The sequence below is a fragment of the Calidris pugnax genome, unplaced genomic scaffold, assembly GCF_001431845.1.
Source record: "Calidris pugnax isolate Ruff unplaced genomic scaffold, ASM143184v1 scaffold22, whole genome shotgun sequence".
In the NCBI taxonomy this organism is placed as follows: domain Eukaryota; kingdom Metazoa; phylum Chordata; class Aves; order Charadriiformes; family Scolopacidae; genus Calidris; species Calidris pugnax.
In genome coordinates this window covers 467,527-486,389 of record NW_015090763.1, presented here as the reverse complement: position 1 = coordinate 486,389, position 18,863 = coordinate 467,527, and the positions used below count along the sequence as shown (strand labels likewise).

At 49.4% G+C, this 18,863-nt stretch overlaps 2 protein-coding genes across 8 annotated transcripts in view; one reads left to right on the top strand and one right to left on the bottom strand.

Annotated features, from left to right (window-relative positions):
- LOC106890377 (alpha-1-acid glycoprotein 8-like) overlaps nucleotides 1-5,700 on the top strand; it is a 15,606-nt gene extending 9,906 nt beyond the window's left edge. The window contains exons 2-6 of the mRNA XM_014946194.1: nucleotides 163-305; nucleotides 1,284-1,357; nucleotides 2,251-2,361; nucleotides 3,130-3,233; nucleotides 5,389-5,700. Of these exons, the coding sequence (XP_014801680.1) occupies nucleotides 163-305; nucleotides 1,284-1,357; nucleotides 2,251-2,361; nucleotides 3,130-3,233; nucleotides 5,389-5,511 (555 nt within the window). The 3' untranslated portion in view covers nucleotides 5,512-5,700. The remainder of the gene's footprint in view (nucleotides 1-162; nucleotides 306-1,283; nucleotides 1,358-2,250; nucleotides 2,362-3,129; nucleotides 3,234-5,388) is intronic.
- A 2,477-nt stretch (nucleotides 5,701-8,177) lies between these two features.
- Nucleotides 8,178-18,863, bottom strand: part of SLC25A25 (solute carrier family 25 (mitochondrial carrier; phosphate carrier), member 25) — a 31,567-nt gene continuing 20,881 nt past the window's right edge. For 4 of the 7 annotated variants that reach the window (XM_014948611.1, XM_014948770.1, XM_014949011.1 and 1 more), the window contains exons 2-11: nucleotides 15,464-15,590; nucleotides 15,288-15,375; nucleotides 14,801-14,836; nucleotides 14,389-14,500; nucleotides 13,527-13,685; nucleotides 12,491-12,643; nucleotides 12,250-12,357; nucleotides 11,859-12,026; nucleotides 11,163-11,313; nucleotides 8,178-10,735 (exon numbers count right to left, since the gene is read on the bottom strand). In XM_014948611.1, the coding sequence (XP_014804097.1) occupies nucleotides 10,551-10,735; nucleotides 11,163-11,313; nucleotides 11,859-12,026; nucleotides 12,250-12,357; nucleotides 12,491-12,643; nucleotides 13,527-13,685; nucleotides 14,389-14,500; nucleotides 14,801-14,836; nucleotides 15,288-15,375; nucleotides 15,464-15,590 (1,287 nt within the window). In that variant the 3' untranslated portion in view covers nucleotides 8,178-10,550. The remainder of the gene's footprint in view (nucleotides 10,736-11,162; nucleotides 11,314-11,858; nucleotides 12,027-12,249; nucleotides 12,358-12,490; nucleotides 12,644-13,526; nucleotides 13,686-14,388; nucleotides 14,501-14,800; nucleotides 14,837-15,287; nucleotides 15,376-15,463; nucleotides 15,591-18,863) is intronic. The other 3 variants (XM_014948693.1, XM_014948848.1, XM_014949095.1) reach the window with 1 other exon arrangement.

The window sequence follows — 18,863 nt, the reverse complement described above, 5'->3', positions numbered from 1 at the left end:
CCCCCCCCCCCCGGGTATTTGCACAGGTTTCATTTTGTTGCCAGCAGAGGACAGAGGTCAAAAAAAGCAATTTCACCACCGGTCGGGTGTAAACCTCTTCCCCCAAAGCTCCCCCCCAGCAAACCCCACAGCTCTCACCCCCCTGCCCCTCTCTCCCCACAGCTGCTGGGGACCTGGCTGTACGTGGCCGGGGCTGCCCAGTTCCCCCAGCACCTCCTGGAGATGCTGCTCATGGACCACGGCCACCTCCTCGTGGAGCCCGGTGCCGGCGAGCGGGAGCTGCTCATCACCCAGAGCGTGGCCGTGTAAGGTCCAGCCCTCAGGTCCTCCTGCCCCCAACCATCTCCTCCCACACACCACAGGCCCCACAACACGAGATGCCAGCGTGGTTTCAGGCTGGTTTTTCCAAGGAGAGAGTCTCTCCAGTTTCTCCCTGCATGCTCTCCCCTCCCCTCTCTTCCCCACCCCTTCTTTTATTTAGTTATTTCAACAGCCCCCGGGGTTTAGGCAAATTTTACAGGGCACAGAGGTCTTGCAGGCACCAACCCCTGGAGGGGTGGAGGACACAGGCAAGGAGAACACCTCTCCAGAGGAGAAGACCTTTCCAGAGATCCCTTCGCCGTGGCTGCTAACCCTGCCGGGCACATAAAACTGCTTTCCCTGTCCCCCCACCCCAGGGTCAGACTTTCAGGAGATGAAAGATGAAATACTTTACTGAGAGGGTGGTCAGGCACTGGACCAGCCTGCCCAGGGAGGTGGTGGAGTCACCATCCCTGGAGGTACTTAAGAAACGTGTTGATGGGGCTCTTCAGGGCATGCTCTAGTGCCCGAGATTATTGGTTTGTGGGTGGGTGTGATGTGGTGGGGTGGTGTGTTTTGTGGTTGGGTTTTTTTGGTTGTTTGTTTTTTGTTTGGGTTTTTTTGTTTTTTTGGGTTTTTTTTTTTAAGGTTGGAGTCGATGATCTCAGAGGTCCCTTCCAACCGTGGTGATTCTGTGAATTTTTCTGTGCCAACACAAGCAACTCTTGGCAGCTTCAGTTATTTCAGGGTGGAAAATATCTCCCCACCAAGGAGCTGGGGCAAGGGCAGGGCTGAGAGCATGAGCTCCAGGTGGAGGTCAGACAAACACATGGGAGAAATTTTAATAATTAAGAGAGAGCGATTAACCCTCTGGAGGAGCTGGCAGGTTTCTGTGCGGGGCCGGGGCTTTGCTGGTCCTTTCCAGCCCATGGCAGGGGGGTCACCACTGCCCCACATCACCCCTTCCCCCTCTCTCTCTGCAGGGGTGACCAGTGTCTCACCAACAACTCCACCTACTTCGAAATCACTGCCGGTAACACCACCCTGGTGAAGCACGGTGAGTAGCAACGGTGGGTGCAGCAATCAGGGTCATCACCTAGGACGTTTTTTGGAGAGGCTGAGACATGCAAAGGGCCCCTGTCCATGTTTTACATCACCTGACACATTCCCAGGTCGCTTTGTCCATTTGAAGTCAAGGTTTGAAGCCAAGGCCAGGCTGGATGGGGCTTTGAGCTACCTGGTGCAGTGGGAGGTGTCCCTGCCCAGGGCAGGGGTTGGAACTGGATGATCCTTAAGGTCCCTTCCAACCCAAAGCATTCTATGGTTCTGTGATAAGCCTTGGTGGACTCCAAATGGTTCCCCAGGGCTGGGGGCACCTGGGTTCAGCCCTGCTCCTGGGGATTGGGATTGTCCCCCACCATCAAGCTGCATTAAACCCTACAAAACGAAGTCATGCCAGGAGCAAACCTTAGTTCGCAATCCCTCAGGGAAAGGAGGGGAACATCCACGGCAGGTTTCAGCAAATTAATGAAGCCTCACGTTCTCAATTGTTTCCTCCTCCTCACTGAGGAAACGGGGTGAGCCACTGGGGTGGGAACTGCAAACCCCCCTGAGACAGACTTTGCACTGACCCAGCCGAGATGGCATTTCTGGGAGCACGGGACAGTTTCTCCCCTTTTTTGCAGCTCCCCAAGACCTGCTCACCCCCCGAGCACCAACCAGCCATCCAGCACAACGCCAGGCCAGGAGATGGGCGGCTTTGGCTCCTTCACACCCCAGGCCCACGTTTAAAAAATACAATTCAGACAAACCCAGAGCCAAATAACTCACACCACATCAGATCCCAGGGGCTGGGGGCATCGCCCGTGCCCTGGCTGTGGTTTATCACTCTGCAGCACCAAAAATCTGAATATCATGGCTTTTCCCAACCCCAATTCCGTTCTCTCAAAGCAAAGACCCGTCAAACTGTGGGGATGCTGGTGAACCTCAGCTCTGAAGACATTTTACTCGTCCAGTACCAACTGCAGAGGGAAAGGACGTATTTGGGACTCTATCTCTACGGTAAGCAAACTCCATCCTAAAGTAACCTAAAGCTATCATGGGATGATAAAACACACACGTAAAATTGCCAGCTACGACCACGCAGCAACTTGGTTTCACCAACAGTCAGTGATTTTCCTCAAACCGCCGCTCCAGGGGTCATGGGGAGTATTTACAAATCCCATTAAAGCCCGAATCTCTTGGCAGAGCAGGAACACCAAGTTAAAGACAAAACCCACTTACGCCATAAACGTGCAAAGATCAGGAAGCAAATACAGTTCAGCATCGATAGCATCGTAAATTCATCATATTTCCAAGCCAACCATGATTTTTTCAGTACTTTCCTCCCAGGGCAGAGCACGTGGCTTCGCAGCAGCAATGCCCATCAGATCTACCCACGAGCCCATAAAGCAGCATTTTAGACCTTGATAAGGCTTCCCATTGCCCTCCCAAGCTGTAAAGCAGTTCCTCAACAGAGTTGGGAGTCCCGTAGAGAAAACTGTCTCCATACTCAGCCTTGGTGTCCCCCCCCCAGTCCCCCCCAAGAGCATCAGACCATCCTGCAACCCCTTAAAGCAGACAAAACCAGAGCAAACTGGGGAGAGGGTGAAAAACAGCAATGCCCAAGGTTGGTTTTGTTCAGGTGTATTCACCAGGGGGGCAAGAGACCCCGGCAGAGACCACCTCCACAGCACGCGGTGGTGGGAGCACAAGGATGGGGGGCACCAAGGCCCAGGATGGGCCACCAAGCCATATTTAAACACCTGGTGAATGCTTCTCCTTCTACAGCCCGGAACCTGAGCGCCAGCACGGCCCACCGGGAGGAGATGGAGCTCCACACCAAGCACCTGGGGCTGGGCAAGGAGGAGATCGTGTACGCCCCGTGGAAAAAGGTGCGTGGGTGGGTGAGGGTGGGCAGAGCCACCGCAGCCCCCACCCTGGGCCAGGGGTGACAAGGCTGTCACCAAACTGGGGTCTCGGAGAGAGGTTGTCAAGGTGGTGGAAGCGATTTTGGGGACCAGCTAAAGGCAGGTTTGCTTTGAGAGCAACAGTGGTTTAAAAAAAAACACTCCCCCCACAGATACGTGACTCACCAAGGCAAGTACCTGCACCCCAGCATCTCCAGTGTGAGACCTCCTACGCTAGGGGGAAAACAGCTAAAGCAGGGGACTTTTGCCCTGAAATTCCTGATTTTGCCCTGGAATGCCTCACTTTGCCCCCCAGCAGAGGAGCCTCCCCTCCCAGGAGCTGCAGAGAGGGACAGGAGGGGTCAGTGCCTGGAGGCTCTGTCCAGCCCCACTTCAGCCAAAGCCATCATTTAAATCCCTAAAAACCTCGTGTTGTTTTCAGATTAGGATCTGTTTTTCTGGCAGCCCCAGGTGCAGGTTCACAGCCCGGCTGGCTGTAGAAGATCACACAAGCCTGTCCTTCTCCTGCCCCAGCGTGGGGGAGTCCAGCACCGGGGGCTCCTTTTGGGCTGGAGTCCAGCCCAGAGCTCTCGACCCCACAGAGCATGAGGAAAGCAGCAACACCATCTGCTTCTACAAAACCAGACTTTTTTTTCTTTAGTTTTTCCATCAAAACATTAACCAGCCCCAGCCTCTGCCAACTGATTTAGGACATTTTATCCTGCAAATGACCCAGTCCCCAAGCCAGCACAACAGGGTTCCTTTCACAAAGTGTGGGGTGAAAAAATACCTTACCTTTTCCTGCCTTGTCCTGGCCATCTGCTTGTCCATAACAGGAGATCCTAAGCTTCCAGAGGTGTCCCAAACCCCACTCTGAGCTGCCAGACTGGAACTGAAGTAGCCCCTGAACCTCAAAATGCTTCTTTTAGAGCTATCTCCCCCCAGGTTCAGGGGAACTGGGGACAGGGACACAGGCTGAAACCCCACTGGTGGGGCAGGGGCAGGTCTCGTCTCCCCGTCAGGCAACGAGCAGCACCTGGAGGCAGGGCCCATCTCCCCCAAATTAACTGCAGCTGCTGACCAAGGGGGGTTGTAGAGGCATCTGGGTCACATCTAAATTTGGGCCAGATGAGTGAAGTTTAGAGAAAGGCAGGGTGAGGGGAATGAGCCAGAACAGTTTGTCCTTACAATGTGAAATTGCTGTTTAGCAGAGAAGGGGTTTGTGCCTGGCCGAGGGGCAGGACACCGTGTCTGGGGAGTAAAGTGAAACCGCTTAAACAAACCCAGAACAGATTTTGGGGACATTTGTCACCAGGCTGAAGGAGATGGATGTGAACAGAGCACCCAAGCAGAGACTCAGGTACCCCTGTGTCAGCAAGACACCATGTCCTGCACGGGCAGGAGCTTTTTACTTATTTCTTGATTAAGGGATTGGAGCATCTCCCTGATGAGGAAAGGCTGAGAGAGCTGGGACTCTTTAGCCTGGAGAAGAGAAGGCTGAGGGGAGACCTTATGAATGCTGACAAGTATCTAAAGGGTGGTTTGAGGAAGGATGGAGCCAGACTCTTTCCAGTGGTTCCCAGTGACAGGACAAGGGGCAACGGGCACAAGCTGGACCATGGGAAGTTCCACACCCATGTGAGGAAGAACTTCTTTGGGGTGAGGGTGGCAGAGCCCTGGCACAGGCTGCCCAGGGAGGGTGTGGAGTCCCCTTCTCTGGAGATCTTCAAGATCCACCTGGATGCTCCTGAGTGATGTGCTCTGGGCAGCCCTGCTTTGGCAGGGGAGTTGGACTGGATGATCTTTAGAAGGTCCCTTCCAACTCCGACAATTCCATGATTCTCAGAAAGTTTGAATTCCCCTTTCCTTCAGAGCACACTGACCGACCCCACAGCACAGCTTTGCTGCAGAACCTGGTTTCCCCATCACAGCCCAGGGGTGGAAAAGGGCCCCAGCAGCAGCTCGGCACCCCGGGGAGAGGGTTCTGTGGCCAGGCAGCGTGGGGAAGCTACAGCTTCTCTAGGCCCTCCTGGGCTTATAATCTGATAAAAAGGAAAAGCAAAATACTCCTTTCTTCAGTAAATTCTCTCCTGCTGGTGCACTGACAGTTCCACTTACCCCATTATTGTTGTTTTGGCAGGAGCTGTGTCCAGTGAAAGAAATGGAGGAAGGAACCAGCCCGTGCACAGAGCCCACGGCTGCGGCCACAGCGTCCCCTCCTGCGGGTACCCGCCAGCCTGGGAGCACAGGCAATATCCAATAAACATCCAAACCCACCAATAATAATGACAATAAACATCCTCCTCAAAGGCTGTGGGTACTGTGACTGAGTGGAGAGCTGGGGGAGCTCAGGAGAGGGGCTTGGCAAAGAGGAACTGAACCCCCAGTTCACCCAGTGCGTGATTCGAGTGGGAGCTGGGAAGAGTCATCATTAAGGAATGGGGGATGCGAGACCAGGTGAGACCTGGAAGTTTTTCCAGCCCTGACTCAATTCTGCTCAGCTTCACAGGAGAGCTCTAAAAAACCCTTATTAGACTGGGACAGTAATAGAGGCTGACCAGAAGAGGGCAATCATTAACTATTTTAAACGAGTGCGCCGAGCGGGGAGTAAATGGAATTTTAAAAGGCTAGAAACTTCATCTTTAACAGTACAGTTTGAGAGGAAGAGGGTTTTTAGCTGGAAGCAACCACCCTGTTCTCTTGAGAGCAGCTCGGCTGCCAGAACTCCAGCTGGAGCAGATGTTCCTGCCCAAACCCTCTTGGAGCTTCCCGAAAACGTTCATCCACAGCAAGGTTTGCAACACGAACCCATGACACCGAAAAAAATTATCCTCCTGCCAGAGAGGGAGGGGGTGCTAACCCAACCCAGGCTGGATTTTTGCTCCACCAGGGAAAAAGGCCACGTTTCCTCCTTTCCCCATGAGCTCAGCAGGCTGGAGGTGAGAAGGTTGAAGTGCCACGATTGACGTTGCTCCCCGTGTCCCCCCTGGACTCATCAGGCACCTCACACATCCCTCATCCCACCCCCAGGAAAGCGCTGTCACTCTGGGTTGGTGAGGGGGTGTGGGGGGGAGTTTAAAAAGAGCCTGCTTTTGCTGCCTGTCTGGAAGGTAATTGAGTCTCAGCTCTCTAACCTAGTAATTAAGCACCGAAAATATCTCTCTTCCTTAAAAAGGAAGAAGAGGAGAGAAGCTGGAGGGAAGCAGAGGGCCCTGCTCCTCCCTCTGCGGCACCAGGGTGCCCTGTCCTTGCGTGGCCTCGTGCCCTGGGCAGAGTTTCAGCCTTTGGCCCGACTCCCACAGGAAAAAAAAAAAAATAATGAATTTTACAAGGTCAAGTCCAACCAATTCCCTCCCGGTCTCAGGGTGCGGGTACACGGGCAGCCCTTGGCTTTGGACACATCTTTATCAGCCTGTGACGCGAAACAGAACCCCCTTCCCTGGAGCAGGGAGACAGTTAAAGGGCAGGAGAGGACAGGGGAGGGAGAGGGGATGGAGCCCACACCGCTGGAGAGCAGTGGCTCACATTACAAGGGCCCAGACGTTACAAGCAGATTTATAGCTGAATAAAAGCCTTGAATTACAGTCGGAGACACAAGGAACTGACAAACCCAGTTTGGCCCCCGCAGCGAGTTTTGTTAACCAAATCGGGGACCGGCTATAGCTCCTGAATGACCTTCAAGGATAGCTCCTGCTTGTTATTTGTTTGGGGTTTTTTTTGAGAAAAAATATTGTACAAAGCCTTCCTTTTTACGAATGACCTTCAAGGATAGCTCCTGCTTGTTGTTTGTTTGGGTTTTTTTAAGAAAAAATATTGTACAACGCCTTCCTTTTTAAAACCCAGTCTCCTTTAAGGGCTTAATTAGACTGCAGAGCTTCCAGCTTTCTCTTCCCTGAACGGAGAGTTACGGATACTGCACAGAGGAGCAAAGTCCAGCTGTGCTCAGAGACAGGTTACCAGCACCTGAACATCCCTGACTCACCACCACCATCATTAGCCTTGCTCTCTTTTGCCCTTAATAATTCTGTTCTCAGAATACAGAATACAGGTCTTCATGAGAAGCTGGAGGGAAGCAGAGGGCCCTGCTCCTCCCTCTGCGGCACCAGGGTGCCCTGTCCTTGCGTGGCCTCGTGCCCTGGGCAGAGTTTCAGCCTTTGGCCCGACTCCCACAGGAAAAAAAAAAAAATAATGAATTTTACAAGGTCAAGTCCAACCAATTCCCTCCCGGTCTCAGGGTGCGGGTACACGGGCAGCCCTTGGCTTTGGACACATCTTTATCAGCCTGTGACGCGAAACAGAACCCCCTTCCCTGGAGCAGGGAGACAGTTAAAGGGCAGGAGAGGACGAGATGGAGCCCACGCCACTGGAGAGCAGTGGCTCACATTACAAGGGCCCAGACGTTACAAGCAGATTTATAGCTGAATAAAAGCCTTGAATTACAGTCAGAGACACAAAGAACTGACAAACCCAGTTTGGCCCCCGCAGTGAGTTTTGTTAACCAAATCGGGGACCAGCTATGGTTCCTGAATGACCTTCAAGGATAGCTCCTGCTTGTTATTTGTTTGGGGTTTTTTTTGAGAAAAAATATTGTACAAAGCCTTCCTTTTTACAACCCAGTCTCCTTTAAGGGCTTAATTAGACTGCAGAGCTTCCAGCTTTCTCTTCCCTGAACGGAGAGTTACGGATACTGCACAGAGGAGCAAAGTCCAGCTGCGCTCAGAGACAGGTTACCAGCACCTGAACATCCCTGACTCACCACCACCACCATAAGCCTTGCTCTCTTTGGCCCTTAAGAATTCTGTTCTCCCAGGTCTTCACAGGGAGAGTCATTCCCAGCATCAGTGTCCTTGGTGAGAATCCTCCCAGGAGGAGACTGGCCACAAACAGCAGCAATAACCCCTATTGAGGAAGAGACACAGACACGGGATATCTCTTTGACAGACCTTTATTAGCAGACTGTTCCCTACATGAAGAATCCGAGTTAGATTTGCATTATAACAATTTGTGGTTACAGCTACAAAGATGGTTGTCATTTTGCATTGATTTTTGCATTCTGATATTCATATTCCCATTTAGGCCACACTGGTAGGAAGGAGCCACTGCAGAATTTATGACAGGTCTCAAGAAGTGGGGGGGTGGAAAAAAATCATATCACTAATGCAGATTGGTCAGATTTCCGTGTGACTAATTACTGACAGCACTGGGTAGTCAAGGAAGAGCCTCACCTGGAAGGCTCTCCATGAACCACCAAAAGCTGTCAGCAAGCGTAGCTGCTGAGTGCTGGCAAATCCTTTCCCAATTTCTCTCCTGTTCCTCCAGTGCCCGCTTCTACGTGAAGAGCACCGGCTCAGCAGCAGCTCTGCTGATTCAGCCTCAAAGTGCAACTGCAGCAGCTTGTGTCCAAGTGCAAGTTTCCTTCCATCTCTCTGGAAACTTGTGTTTTTTCATTTAGTCCCTGAGATTTCTCCCCTCCCCCCTTACCTAATGATTCCCCAAGACCGCTCTCCATCAGCCGTTGTGACCTCCAACATACACAGACCTTCTACTTCCCACCTCCAGCCGTCCACCTGAAACCCTTCCAGCCACGCACAGAGGCAGTTCCAAAATAAGGCGAGCCTCAGGGTGCACCCTCTTCCCCCTCCTCCCAAAGCACTGCTTCCTCACCACTTCCCTTCTCTCCTATGGCTTCTCACTACTGAATTTCTCTGGGCTGAGGTCCTCCAGCAACAACCCCAGACGTGGGAAAGGCAGCTCGAGCCCCAAAGGGAAGGTAGGCAACGGCCTCTCACATCCCTCCCCACGGCTCAGCTGTGTGATATAAGAGAACAAACAGAGAACTTTTTTAAAACAGGAGAAATACAAGCACAGTAACAATATTTAAACAAGTCTATAAAAATAGTCTGACATAACTCTGTTCAAATAAATACAAAATAAATATGCTTTAAGCAGTAAAACAGTGGAATGCAACGCTGGTCCATTTTGCCCAAAACGAAAAGTTGGATGAGGATCTCCCAGGCCTCAGAAGCCAGATCCTATCAACTAAAGTAGCCCATAACACAGAGAAATTTTAAAGCCGCCTCTTTCCCTTAGCCTTATGAAAAGCACCCTTTGAAAGAAAAGCAAACACGTCTTCAGGACTGAAAGCTCAGCTCTCCCAGTGACCACCAGCCCCTCTTCCCTAACAGCCCTTCCCACAGCAGACATACTCCTGGCTTGGGGACTCCATCCCGCTAATGCAAACCCGAACATCAATCTACAAAGAGGTCTAAAGAGATAGATAGCAGCGTAGGCACGGGGTTTGGGAAAGGGCCACCTCGGCACCAGGCAGAATGGAATTCAGAGGTCCATGCAGCGCCGCGCAGGGGCTCTCATGTCGTGCTGGGAGCACAACTGCACAGGAGCTGTGAAATAATTGTCTTTTGTTGACTAAAGCCATGCATCAAGGTGCCAGTCCATCCAGGGCTCTCCTGCCTTCCCCTTTCCAAGCCCCTGCTGAGTATAAGACAAGCCAATCCCGGCATGCAAAGGATACAGGCATGCAGGCTCCGGTCTGCTGCTGCTGTTAGTAAGTGCATCTTGTTAGTGGATTTATGAGACACACTTAAACCTATAAAAAAATAAATAATCCTAATTCTTCATCAGGCTGGCCTAAGTAACCTTCAACCTGACCAGATAATAAACCACTGCCCACCAGCCCTCAAAACCAGTATAGTTCGAAGTTACATTTCATGTCAAGTCTTGGAAGCAGAACATGAATGTCTCCTACCCAAAGGAATATATGTAAACATAACGACAAGCCCGGTGTGGCAGAAGCTCCTACACAAGGTTTGTACAAATTGAAACAACGGGTAGGAAGTTAAACAACTGAATGGAAAAAAGAAGCTCTCTGAATGGAACAAGAAGCTCTTTCGGCAAGTCAGAAGGTGCTCATCTGCAGGCAAACAGCTCTGCATGCTCAATATGCTGAAAGCAGACCTGTTACCCAAATCTTTGCTCTCTGCCATCCTGCTGGGAACTGACCTCAGCAACTCATGCTTTAAGCTACTTCCCAGGAGTTCACCCCCTGGTCTCCCAAGAGGCCCAATGAAAAGGACCACGTGATGGTTTCTGTGGAGCTCTGAGTAGCAAGATGGCAAAGGACACCAGATCCTCCCCTCCCCCTTACTGACTCACAAACGATCTGAGATTTCACAGCTTTGCTTAGTCAGCTTAGTGTCGACACATTCACAGAATGAGAGATGGCTATACGTCTTGGGATGGCACCCCAAGATTTCAGAGTTCAAAGTCCTCGGCATCTCCTGGTCACCGTGACTGCACGCCCAGAGTCATCTTCAAGTTCTCATAAACCACGTAGCTGATGCTGACAGCTGGGATCACCTTCATAAAGTTGGGGGCCAGACCCCGGTAAAGACCAAACGCTCCCTCTGTCTTCAGAATGTGTTTAAACAGTCCCCTCATCGTCACTTCAGGAGCACCCTCCACTGAAGCTGCAATAGAGAAAGGCACAATAAATAACACAGTCTCCTTGGTGACACCACCTGTCCCAAAGAGCAGTTCTGATTCATGTGCTTCCTATGGATGTTGACAGAGCAAAGGTCCTTCACGGGGGACAGCATCTAACTTCTCAGCCAGCCACGGCCGTGCTGTACATCACAAATATTTTCTCCAACTGCTCTGCAGATGCCCTCAGCCCAAAACTCCCCATCTGAGCAAAACAGAGCCTCTGTCCTGGAGGTGCTTGGCCCCAGATTCTAAGGGCAGCTCAAAGTCCACTGTCCTCTTGCAGCGTGGCAAATAGCCTACTGCTCAGCTGCACGGGCCAGTTGAGGCTGCTGTTGCAATGTTGACACTAGAGGACCTTTACCCTGCTCACGGACCGTGACAGGAGCTCCCACAGTTCCCAGAAGTTCTCACCTTGGGCCTGCATGCGTGTCCTCACCAAAGCCAGCGGGTAACTGGCGAGCTGCCCACAGGTACTGGAGATGGTGCCACAAGCCAGCAGGACAAAGACTCCGGGGTCGGCGCTGTTGACAGCATAACGTTGCAACCAGGCATTTTTTAGTGTCTGGAAGGAAGAGGCCAGATGTGAGCAGTGAAGAGGCAATCAAAAGAATATCACGTTACATAAGGGATCTAGCGTAAAGGCCCAGAAAGTTGACAGCATAACGTTGCAACCAGGCATTTTTTAGTGTCTGGAAGGAAGAGGCCAGATGTGAGCAGTGAAGAGGCAATCAAAAGAATATCACATTACATAAGGGATCTAGTGTAAAGGCCCAGATAGCTCTGTGCAAGCTCAGCCAGAAGCACTCGGCTTTTCCAATCTTTTTGAGCTGCTGCTACTGTAGTGCCCAGGGAAAATCCCTTCTTTAATTTGCTACTGCAATTTGTTCATAAGGAAGGAAACAAGGGACCACGCATGATGTTGAAAAGAGAATCATTGAATTGGATTATTCTTTTAGGCCATTTGAAGTAAAAAAATCCATTTGTGCCTCATAAGGCTGATCAGAAAAGCTTTGATAAATTACTTAAACTCCTGTAGTAACTGACAGGTCTGACAGTGATAAAGCAACACGAGCAGCACAGCCCTACAACGGGTTCAAGGCTTCATACCTCATAGACTGCCAGGTCAATGCCAGCATAGGGAATGATCCCCAGCATGTTGGGGATGTAGCCTTTGTAGAAGGCAGCCATTCCTTCCTTCGAAAGGATGTTTTTGGCACAATCCAACATGCCCGAATATTGTCCTGTCTTCCTTAGAGCCATCCGGGTTTTCAGAACCTAGAAAACAAGAATAGATACCATGAAGGCCTACAGGAGAAAAACATATAGACAATGTCATTCTAAAGAGCGTGATGTCAGGACTACAACAGGAGTCATGCAAGCAGTGTTATGTGATATCACCTCAAAGAATTCATTAATTAAGCTATCGTAGTGCTGGTGTTCTACCCACATTTTCCCACCTCAGCACCTTGCCATGACCCCCCAAAAGTCCCTGCCTCACCTCCATGGGGTAGATGCTGCTCTGTGCAATGGCCCCAGCCAGGGAACCAGCCAACAGCCGCTCGTGAATCCTCAGCATTTCTTGGTCAGTACCAATGAACCGCTTGATCTGTAGAAACCAAACCAGACAGACATTGGGGCTCATTGACTTATCTCAGCTGTCTTTTTCTTTTTTTTTCTTCCCCAGCTTGTCCTTTTGCAGACCCTTCTGCAGCCAGACTGCTCTGTGCCCTTTTCCTCACCTGCTCATAGGCCATGAACTTAATGGCAGATTCCGGTGCGATCTTCAACACGTTAATGCCGTTCCCTCGCCACAGTGACCTTGGCCCACCCTCTCGGATCATTTGAGTGAAACCACCAACGATGCACATGTTGTTACTGCGGGAGGCATGAACCTGGGAGACAGAGAGCAGGCTTGGATTACTTCCAGTCCTGATTACGACAGTGCTACGTTTTTCAGTAATCCAGGGACAAAAGGGCGCTTTTTTTATTTACCCAGAGATTTGCCAAGGCTTTAATCCCTTCCAGATAACTTCCACAATAGGAAAGCAACCTTCTTTTCTTTTTTTGCCAAGTCTAGTGTTAACTAATGAACCTAATCAATACCTTCTCCCCCTAGAATTGGAGGAAAGGTTAAATAGGCAACTCGCATACCTAGCATAGGATCAGCTACCCAGGCTAAACTTCTCAGCTGGCTCAAGAGCAGGTGCAGTAACAAAACAGGCTAAAAATCAAGTTTTTCTAACTCCTTTCTAAAGCAGATAATACTTATAACTGAGTACGAGCTCTGCCAGCTGACCACCACAACCACTTCAAATCTCACAGCCTCAGGGTCTCTCATGGGAACACAAGACTTGAAGCTGTTTCACCAAAGCCCAAGTTTTCCAGCGCTCTAAAAACTCAACATTCTAACTATTGACAGTTTTCACATGTCTACCTTCCAAAATTCTCTGTAGTTTTTCTAGTCAATGAAAAATAACTTTTTAACATGACTTTGATCATTCAAATAATCCCAAAAGTTTTTTGACAGTTTTCACATGTCTACCTTCCAAAAGATTCTCTATAGCTTTTCTAGTCAATGAAAAAATGACTTTTTAACATGACTTTGATCGTTCGAATAATCCCAAAAGTTTCCAAAAATAGCAATATGAGATTAATGGGATAAATCCTGGCCAGAGTGCTGTACCGTGCTGATGAACGTTATTATCTCTTGGGCATCTGAGGATATTAAAGGAATCTGCCTGGGTATCCAAACAAACTGGAACTGCCCTGTCATACCTGCATGAGCACTTTCAAGCGGTCCAAGGGAGCAGTACAGGTTCTGGACACGGCACCTGCACCTCCACCTGCAACCAGATGTCTCCACCACATCCCCGTCTGTCTCTCTTCCACCGTGAACTCATCAGGGACGGTCAAATTCTCTCCTACATCAAAGATCTGCAAAAGTGTAAGGTGTTGAGAAATGTTTCATCAGCTACTGATCTTGCCAAAGTTTTACTGCTCTTTATCAGTGCCAAGTGTTGAAGTCAGCAGTTTATCTGTGGCCAGTAACCGCTGTGTCTGGCGACAGGAACTGCTGCTGCTAGAGCAAGTCCCAGGGGGAACCTTCACATTCAGAGATTTCTGTCCAAGAAGCTGGCAACTGCTGAACATTTCTCTGCATTAAAATATCATGGATCACGGTAAAGAACAAAATGACCAACTGTGGGCAGCTGCATGGCAAAAAAGCTGGAGTTCTCTAGAACCTTCCAAGCTCGCAGCCAGTTTAATCTCGTTACATGCTATTTACACACACTGAAATATCTCCAGGCTGCCCGTCAAATCAGTTTCTAGTCTTAACAGGTCCTGAACCAGCAGGCGCTGGCCACTGGTATGAGCTCTCAGAGGTGCAAGCCAAGTGAACACCCTCATCTTCTTGCAGAATGTGCAGTTATCACCAGCGCCAAAGGCTTCAGAAGCCGTGCCAGGGGTAGGTGGCAAGATAACAGGACGGGAAGTGATTTGGCCTCTAGGGCCACAAGGCAGCTACTGAACCATGAAGAGAGAGATAGGGACTGCTGATAGCAGCTCCTGGGGGTCAGGACTCTGACTAAGAAACTGGGCAATGACCAAGACCTGTTGAGGAGGAACCATTTCTTACCGTGGAGTGCTTCCAGTACAGGATGATTTCAGGAATGTTCTCCACTGGGTGCAGCAGGTGATAGTCTCGCCACTCATTCCAATCAATTGTCATTGTCCCGTTTTTATCCATGCTAAAAAGATTTATCATTAGATGAGTACAGACTCCCACTGGGTGACAAATTCCTCCTCCCCTTCCCTTTCAATATTCAGGCCTACGCCAAAAAAAGCTTTGCAAAGCAACTACTAAAAGACTTCTAAAGAGACACGAGACAAAGCTAGGAAATCTTCTATTCACTAAACACTGCAGAGAGGTGGAAGTGGGCTCCCTTTTTTCTCCCCTCTCTCCCCCTTAACTGACCCACAAGAATAGTTGCACCCTCTCCTACCAAACTTAGGGACATAACTGACACTGAAGGGAAAATAATACTTACTAGGTGACAGGACCCCAGAAGTGTCCCGTCCTTATTCTGACACACAGGCAAACAGACAGAGGGAAGGTAGCAGAGGAAAGAAAGAGGAAAAAACAGCACAAATAAGTGGTTGTTAACATGTTAGTGCCACATGCATAAAGCATTTAGCATTTTTGAAGAGCAGCGGCACAGTCCCTCTCCAAAGCAGCAAGCTGAGGGCAGCAGGACAATCAGACAGGGATGCAAATCAGCTCAAATGCAAGCACTTCCCCACAACAGGTCAGTAAGATAAGAGATTGTGGCAATAACTCTCCATAATGTATTACGACATTACAAGCATCAATTCATGGGGTGGGAGGGAATCAAAATTAAGAGTAACAGGCAAAAAGGAAGGAGCTGAAGTCTCTGGAAAGTGTGTACAGGGCACAAAGAGGAGATGGGTTCCGTGTCCCTACACTTTCTTCTAACCCCCTCAACAGTAAAACAGAAGAACTAGCTGAATCCTCACCTCTTCAGGATTTTCTCAGCCTGCTGTTCAGAGATCTTGACCCCCAGGTCCCGAAGAGACTGCACAATCTCCTGGGCATCAATACGGCCTGCAAAGATAAGCCAGTGAGCTCAAGTATACGTAGTAAAAGCTAAAGCATGAAGTAGTCTAGTCATGAGCATAAGAAAAGTGTTTACCATCATTCTTCTTATCCAAGCTCTTGAAGACCAGTCTCAGCTTCTTTTCATGATCTTGGAGATAGTGAACAAACTCCTCAAAATCCAGCTGTCCATCCAGGTCCTTGTCTCCAGCCTTCACAATTTTCTGTTCAGAAAACAATCAAACTCTGTCAGTTCCTTTGTTCATTCAGCCAGAACTGCCTCTTCTTCCACCATATTTAAAGATCATTTCCTACATGACTGACTTTTCCTCCAGAAAGCAGCTGACAGAATTATAATTCCTCAGAGAAATATGAGCAGTAGTGTAGAAAAGACACCCGATTCCAGGCAACTGTCTCCCAAAGTTAGTTACGCAGATGAAATGCCTCGTGCTTTTATCAGGGATATTCTGCAGGTATCATGTGTCTAATCTCAGTCCTGTGTCTTGATTAACACCTTACAAAGCCCTTGTGGAGGTCCTTGAATTAAGTATGAGGCAACAGGTTTGCATAAAAAGTGAATCACAAAACTTCAGGTAATAAAAAAAGCCTGAACCGAAGAAGGAATTTCATGCCTCCTGCAATCCTTGGAGAAGTAAGGTCCCTCTGGCAATAACTAACCCCAACCAGAAAAAGCCTGTTCAACTCTAGTGGACACAGCCAAAGATAAAAACTCCTATGAACTGGTTTAGGCACCCTGGAGCTATGTGCTTTAATTATACAAGTTTCCAACAAGATGCATATAGAACAAGAAAAGGTTCTTAGTAGGACAAAGCTAAAATCAAGATCAGACTCTGTGCCAGACATCTAGGACAAGGTAAACGACTAATTAACTCACTTCAGCATGGGGCAACAGCAGACAGACTGTCCTATCTAAGGGCACGTGGCTACTTGTTGACAGGAGTGGTGATGTCCTGACTGCAAGAATGTGGCTCAGGGAGTTCCTATTCCCCTTCTTGTCCAGTCACTTGTCTTTGACAGCCTATAAGTCTTTTTCAACACGAATCGGTGAGCAATGCTAAATGAGGTGTGATTCAGTCTACTGCATCACCTACATTTTTGTTTTAATTCTGGTAACGTTTATGCGAACAGCAGGTGGGTTGTTAAGGAAGCTCTGAGCTGAGATCAAACACTGGGCTAACCCTCTGAGCACCAATATTTTGTGCAACGTTTAGGCTTCAAAGGTATAGGCAAACCTAAGCTTATTGTGTTACTTCCTCAGCCCGTGAGCACCAGTCCCCTTCAAGAGCATTAAGTCTTTGTCTCAATGCCATTCTAAATGACTTCAATATTAAATACTTCACTACTAAAACCCTCTCCCTCTCTCACCCCACCAAGTCCTGTCACTTTAGCCCTAATGCTATGAGGATTATTCCTAATCATATTATGAACCTTAAATAAGAAAGCGCTGTCCCAGCTGCCCTGACCTTTGAGGTGTGCCCAGTATTCTTAACCTGCAATTTATCATATGACTGTTGTAAAGTTCAGATATGACCCCACATTCAACTTGGAGGCTAAAGATAGACCAGCACCCCCCCCGGCATGTCAGCAGATTGGCTCTGAACAGCTGAATCAGGGCTTCCCTCTGACAGGCAACCCCCAACCAGTTGACAGGCGCTAATAATTGGGAGGCACTGTAAGAGAGATGTGACTCTGCAACTGCTCCCGTCCTCCCAGCGCGCCCCTGACAACCGCAGGGATGTGCTGGGAGAGAGCAGAGACTGCAGGGAACAGGAGCTCCTCACTCTGCTCACCGCCCTCCTCCATCCATCACAAGAACTGCTGCAAGCCTGCCCAAGTCACCCACGACACACGTGGGAAGGGTGAGAGAGCCACGTTCCCCGTATCTTTTCCAGAGATATCCATAAATATCCACCCGCAGCTCTTCGCCTTTAAGAGCAAATACAAAATCTCCGTAGGCAGAGCTGCTGGTTAAGAGCCAAACTGGCTGCAGATGTTTCTATGATCACCTGCGTAACACACCCCCCCTGCGGCAACGCTTTGGGACCCCACATCTCTTAAAGCCCCCTACATCCCCCTGTTGTGTGTCCACACAAAGGTATAAAAAGCCCACCCGGCTTTGCTGTTCAATGATCAGCTGTCTGGGCTCTGCCCCGTCAGGAAAATCCCAGCAGGGAGGGCTGGGATCAAACCAGTCGGAGCGTTCCGTGGATTCAGTGCATCTACCCTGGAGCTATGTGCTTTAATTATACAAGTTTCCAACAAGATGCATATAGAACAAGAAAAGGTTCTTAGTAGGACAAAGCTAAAATCAAGATCAGACTCTGTGCCAGACATCTAGGACAAGGTAAACGACTAATTAACTCACTGCAGCATGGGGCAACAGCAGACAGACTGTCCTATCTAAGGGCACGTGGCTACTTGTTGACAGGAGTGGTGATGTCCCAACTGCAAGAATGTGGCTCAGGGAGTTCCTATTCCCCTTCTTGTCCAGTCACTTGTCTTTGACAGCCTATAAGTCTTTTTCAACACGAATCGGTGAGCAATGCTAAATGAGGTGTGATTCAGTCTACTGCATCACCTACATTTTTGTTTTAATTCTGGTAACGTTTATGCGAACAGCAGGTGGGTTGTTAAGGAAGCTCTGAGCTGAGATCAAACACTGGGCTAACCCTCTGAGCACCAATATTTTGTGCAACGTTTAGGCTTCAAAGGTATAGGCAAACCTAAGCTTATTGTGTTACTTCCTCAGCCCGTGAGCACCAGTCCCCTTCAAGAGCATTAAGTCTTTGTCTCAATGCCATTCTAAATGACTTCAATATTAAATACTTCACTACTAAAACCCTCTCCCTCTCTCACCCCACCAAGTCCTGTCACTTTAGCCCTAATGCTATGAGGATTATTCCTAATCATATTATGAACCTTAAATAAGAAAGCGCTGTCCCAGCTGCCCTGACCTTTGAGGTGTGCCCAGTATTCTTAACCTGCAATTTATCATATGACTGTTGTAAAGTTCAGATATGACCCCACATTCAACTTGGAGGCTAAAGATAGACCAGCACCCCCCCCGGCATGTCAGCAGATTGGCTCTGAACAGCTGAATCAGGGCTTCCCTCTGACAGGCAACCCCCAACCAGTTGACAGGCGCTAATAATTGGGAGGCACTGTAAGAGAGATGTGACTCTGCAACTGCTCCCGTCCTCCCAGCGCGCCCCTGACAACCGCAGGGATGTGCTGGGAGAGAGCAGAGACTGCAGGGAACAGGAGCTCCTCGCTCTGCTCACCGCCTTCCTCCATCCATCACAAGAACTGCTGCAAGCCTGCCCAAGTCACCCACGACACACGTGGGAAGGGTGAGAGAGCCACGTTCCCCGTATCTTTTCCAGAGATATCCATAAATATCCACCCGCAGCTCTTCGCCTTTAAGAGCAAATACAAAATCTCCGTAGGCAGAGCTGCTGGTTAAGAGCCAAACTGGC